The 5,438-nt window shown below is 43.6% G+C and overlaps 1 protein-coding gene across 1 annotated transcript; it reads right to left on the minus strand.

Annotated features, from left to right (window-relative positions):
- Positions 1-290: 290 nt before the first annotated feature.
- Positions 291-3,052, minus strand: LOC137286986 (achaete-scute homolog 1a-like). The gene is made up of 2 exons (XM_067819058.1): positions 1,951-3,052; positions 291-1,059 (listed from the first exon to the last, which is right to left on the minus strand). Exon 1 carries the CDS (start codon positions 2,594-2,596, stop codon positions 1,961-1,963), a length of 636 nt encoding a protein of 211 aa, XP_067675159.1. The 5' UTR covers positions 2,597-3,052; the 3' UTR covers positions 291-1,059; positions 1,951-1,960.
- Between the last annotated feature and the right edge of the window lie 2,386 nt (positions 3,053-5,438).

A 5,438-nucleotide genomic window follows, 5' to 3' on the forward strand; every position in this document is an offset into this window, starting at 1 on the left:
CTACCCACCGTACAGCAGTACAACACTTCAACACCTGAGCTCGCCCACTACCCACCGTACAACAGTACAACACAACACCTGAGCTAGCTCACTACCCACCGTACAGCAGTACAACACGTCAACACCTGAGCTAGCCCACTACCCACCGTACAGCAGTACAACACGTCAACACCTGAGCTAGCCCACTACCCACCGTACAGCAGTACAACACTTAATCATATCCTTTACATATCATTTTCGAATGTACATATCAACGCTCAACTTTGCAAAAAAACCGAACACGATTCAAATCCTCTGAAACATATCTTTATTTCACTGACGAAAATATAATAAATCTCATTTGATACAATATATTCATAAATTAACAACGAGTATGTACAGACAATGTAAAAATAGAAAGATCTCCACTTTTCAAGCTGTAAATGAGAAATCTGATAGTCCTAACTCGATCCGGGTACCTGCGACCAGCAAACTCCATACAAGGATGGCACGTCTTCCCGGAGTTTACGACCGGGCACATTTACACGCAGATAGCAGTTTCATCATCTCCCGGATAAGACTAATCGTCGTAAAATATTTGATAACTAGAATAAAATTGTTTGAACAGCTAACACTGATAAACAGAAAACGGCCGCGTACAGGCAGTTGATCGTACCAGTTCAAATTGCCTCGTTGAAGATGTGAACTCTTTAACAAACACAGCAAAGTAACACATTCACGCGCACATTTCATGCAATAAATAAAAGTTTGACTTCTCCATCGTTCGTCATCTGAGATCAGTGGACCGTTCTAGCACCACTTGTATGAAGACATGATATGTAATACTGACTTGAGCACTGCTTGGGGTGGGGTGGGGTGGGGGATGGGGGAACGGGGTGGGGGACTCAGCGTCTTCATCTTCCTAACTCTTTGTTTAGTCTCCATGACGCCAATATCTTGTAGCAAAGGTTACGATCCGTACCCCCTCCACGTACCCCCTTCTTTGTGTGCCTGGAGGGGAGCGGTCTGACACTTGGGTAGCCAATCAGAAGTCCTAGTGAGATCACGTGATAGGTCCACCTGAAGAAAAGATTTGAGATTAGTTGAACGTTTTTGACACGATATTTACGATTACAGCACAAAGCTGCAGCAGCGTACTCAGCGAGCAAGTGAGAACATCACGGTTATGAATGTCAAATTGTAATTATTCCATGCATATCTGGAGCTCAAAGCCCCTTCGCCATTCTGATTAATGACTGTCTTGACAGGTGACACCGCGACCTGTTGATTGCATACCAGAGTTTTAATTAAATAGTGATTAAAATATTCACCTGAAAGTTTCTTCATTTAATTTGTTTATAATGTTACAGCCTAGAAAAATATCATAACTCTTTAAGGTGATGGTCCGGAAATGTCAGTTGTGTTACATTAGATTGCGTGAACATATTATTCACACTGTGAAACCTGTCATTGCTTCACTAATGATAATAAACTACAGAGAGTTTGAAGTGAATGTTTCGCCTGTGACAGTTTGTAGCATTTTTCATTTCATGGATACTGTTGACGCATTTCTATAACACTAATGATGAATGATGAAATTCATTGTCAAAAAGTTATGAACTAACAAAAACCTTAATGAAATACTTGATCTGAGTATGCGAGGAGAGAGAGACACAGAGACGAGGAAAGAGAGGGAGAAAGAGAGGGGGACAGAGAGGTTGAGAGACAGAAAGAGATAGACAGAAAGAGAGAAAGTATATTATACACACGACTCCGGTACTGTAGTTTCAATTCAATTCCACAAATATTGTTATCTAATTAGAAAAAAACGCCTTGTGTTTAGAATATAAAACATAAAAAATCATCGAATGTGAATATAATCATGCCGAGCTGGTAATATTTCAGCCAAAGAGGCGAGTAAAACTTTTACAGTGAGTGTATGCCAAATGACACCGTGACTTAGAAACGTACCTGGAAGGATTCAGAACCAGTTGGCGAAGTCGATCAGATCATCTTCATCGATAGTGAGCGTCTCGTAGGAGGAATCTGTGGAGCAGGGTGAGGGTGACGGAGAACTTGTTGATGGGGTAGGGGAGAGGCACGACTCTGGGGACATGGAACATGCGCCCTCAATCATTGCCCGACTGCCTTCAAGAACAGCCCTCATGGCATCAGGGTCTCCAATCATCCCCTGCAGGTGACGGATGTATTCTATAGCAGATCTCAAAGTTTCAACCTTGCTCATCTTCTTGGACTTAGTGCCTTTAGACCCATGAGGCAGGTGCTCGCGGAGAGTTGCAAAAGTCATGTTGATCAATTTGACTCTGTTTCGCTCTCTCTCGTTCCTCCTTGCCACGGCGACTGTAGGGGGACGGTGGAAGCCGAGGTAGGTCTGATGGGGGGAGAAGTCGAGACGACGGCGGCACTGGGACACCTCCCTAGCGTTCTCCTTCATAGACATCCTCAGAGATTTGTTCCCGGGGGTGAGGGGTGATGGGTGGGGCGAAGTGGACATCGTGGCCATCGAGAACATGCACGACGGTCTGTCAGTGAGAGGTGAAGACAGGACTGTCTGTCCTCCAAGACTTGTCACAGGGTGAACGGTACTTTCCATCATGGTTCTAGATACAAACGCACGGAGTGTTGTTTAGTAAGATTGTTTGTTCTCGCGCGACTTGCTTCTCTTATATAGCCTGGCGCGAGAGTTACGGTAGCCACGCCTACCGCCTTATCAGTTATTTAACTGTCAAGTTGCGCGAGGCCGCCACGCGACTCCAGCTCGCACTTGAGTAAGCACGCTCAATGTAGGGGGCACGAGCTGTGACGTCACACGACGGAGTCCGTGAGAGGACGAAGAAACAAAAGACGAGAGGAGATTGGCTCGTGAAGCCTATCAGGAACTTGATGTGTATACGCGAAAAAAAACGTCCACCCGTTTGAAGTGAAGGAAGGTGCCCCGTCTCGCGACGATCTTCATTACAAGTTTCATTTAAAACATTCAAAGTTTTACTAACGGGACTGCCAAGCGAGAGGGCGCGTGACAACCCTATCGGTGTGATGAAAAGCATTGGATAATGATGAATGTAAATGTGCATTGAGTAGCCTGTCTCCCTGTGGGAACAAAGGGGCACGGGAAACGTGCTTTTTTGGACAAAAACTGCACGGGAAGGTATCGTGGGAAACACGGAGTAGAAAGTATTGACACAGCTTTGTGAACACATTTAAGATAACGATAGCTTGAAAGTGGACAATCAGAACTGCATAATCGTTGATTCCAATATTAGTATTCTGACTTTACCCCTCTGATACCCCCCTCCCCCTCCACCCCACCCCGACTCTCTAAGCAGCACACTCACACCACACACACGGAACGATACCAACCCTAATCCATATCCACCCCACACCCCCACCCCCTCTCTCCCTCTCTCTCTCTCTTTCTAGATTACCTATATTCTTAGCGTTTGGCTTGATTCATATCTTCAAGATATTAATATCTTCAGTTCATTACTCATTGACTCATTTTTAAATGTGACAAAGGAGGGTAATTAAATTTTAATTGGAAAACCCGAATCCTGCAAACTCATACAAGGGTAATAATAATTTTTCCACCTATGTAATTTCTGAACATTTTCTCTCTCTGTCTCCCTCAGTCTCTCTCTCAGTCTCTCTCTCAGTCTCTCTCTCAGTCTCTCACTCTCTCCATCTCTATCTCTCTATCTCTCTCCCTCTCAGTCTCCCTCTCACTCTCCCCATCTCTATCTCTCAGTCACTCTCTCAGTCTCTCTCCCTCTCAGTCTCTCTCTCATCCGCTCTCTCTATCTCTATCTCCCTCTCAGTCACTCTCTCTCAGTCTCTCTCTTTACCTCAGTCTCTCTCCCTCAGTCTCTATCCCTCTCTATCTCTCTCAGTCACTCTCTCTCTGTCTCTAGCTCTATCTCTCAGTCCCTCTCTCTGTCACTCTCCCTCAGTCTCTCTCCCTCTCAGACTCTCTGTCTCATCCACTCTATCTCTCTCTTTATCTCTCTCAGTCTCTCTCTTTCTTTCCCCGTCTCTCTCTGTCTCTCTCAGTCTCTCTATATCTCTCAGTCTCTAGCTCTGTCTCTCTCCCTGTCTCTCTCTCTATCTCTCTCTCTTTCTCTCTCCGCGCCTTTCATATTTACTGCGAAAAGTCAGGTCAATAAAACAACAAGGGTGACACCAGCGTGAACAACGTCAATTACACCTCTGTAACGGCCCTTTGTAGTAAACGTCCAGTCGGTCCACTCTCTTGTCTGGCTACTGAATTTTCATGGGGTCATTTTGTAAATATATCACTTTATATCCCAATTGTTAAGTTACAATGCACTTTTAAATCATGCAAGTGTATGGCCTGATAAAAATGTTTATCATATTAGCAGCTTAATGATAAAACCCATGTCATGCTGACAATATCTTATTATCATCTAATTTTGTAATCTTTTGTATAGTTTTTATATTCGAGCTAGTGAATTACGTTGTTGGCCTGTAAATTTAAAGAAAGGCCCGACTGGTTAGCAAAATATAGAATTTATGGACTCAGCTATTTCAGGCATAGCCAGTCTTCCTTCAATATCAACTAATTATGCGATAAATTCTACTACACATTTTTGTATATATGACAGTAAAGCAAGAACGTTATATCGACCGTTTTTCAACGTTTCTGTGTTTGTATTATCCTTGCCAAAGTTTGTGTTGTGATCATATTGACCAGTTCATCATTGGTCACACACTGGTCAAGTATTTAAACTTCCTTTCGTCATTTCTACTGCAGTATGGTCATACAAGACGGTCAAACATGACGTACTTAGTATGGATATATGCCGAGTTCGATGACGTTGACATGTTTCATTATTTTGATATGCCGATATGACGGGGTGCGTATGGGAATGTTTAAAATCCAACCCTTTTACGGTGTTAATCGGGGTTCAAAGTTCTGGGTTGAAATCGATCTTTCAAAATTGATGCCGACAAACCAAGTGTTATAATCGGGGTGAAAAACGCACTTCGAATCCTGGTGCAACCAGGGGTGCAAACTTTGTGAAGCCAATTAGAAATATCCAAGTATCCCAACGATGTAATCAAACTGCTCTTTAGCACGTAATCGTGATCGTAATGGTCCGCTTATGTGGCGTTCATATCCATACACATTACCTGCTCTCGGTGCTACGTACATTACTATGCCTGGTCATACAACACTATGGTATAATTTCCGATAATTTTTTTCAACTTCCTGGTGACCATGCAACCCGTTAGGTGCAATGAATAAACACTCACACTAGCTCTGAGGTGAGCAGGTAAGTTTTTCCGAGTAAACCTTGCTCGGCTCGCGCGTGTCCCTGGTGACGAAAAATCAAGGGAACACGTCCATTGAAATCGCATTCCCATTTTCAATGGTTTCAAAAACACGTGTTTCTTACGAGACATCCTTGTTGATCAGGTAA

Source organism: Haliotis asinina, chromosome 6, assembly GCF_037392515.1.
Source record: "Haliotis asinina isolate JCU_RB_2024 chromosome 6, JCU_Hal_asi_v2, whole genome shotgun sequence".
Lineage (NCBI taxonomy): Eukaryota > Metazoa > Mollusca > Gastropoda > Lepetellida > Haliotidae > Haliotis > Haliotis asinina.

Coding starts and splice junctions, on each gene's coding strand:
- LOC137286986 (XM_067819058.1), bottom strand. CDS start 2,596: ATGATGGAAAGTACCGTTCACCCTGTGACAAGTCTTGGAGGACAGACA.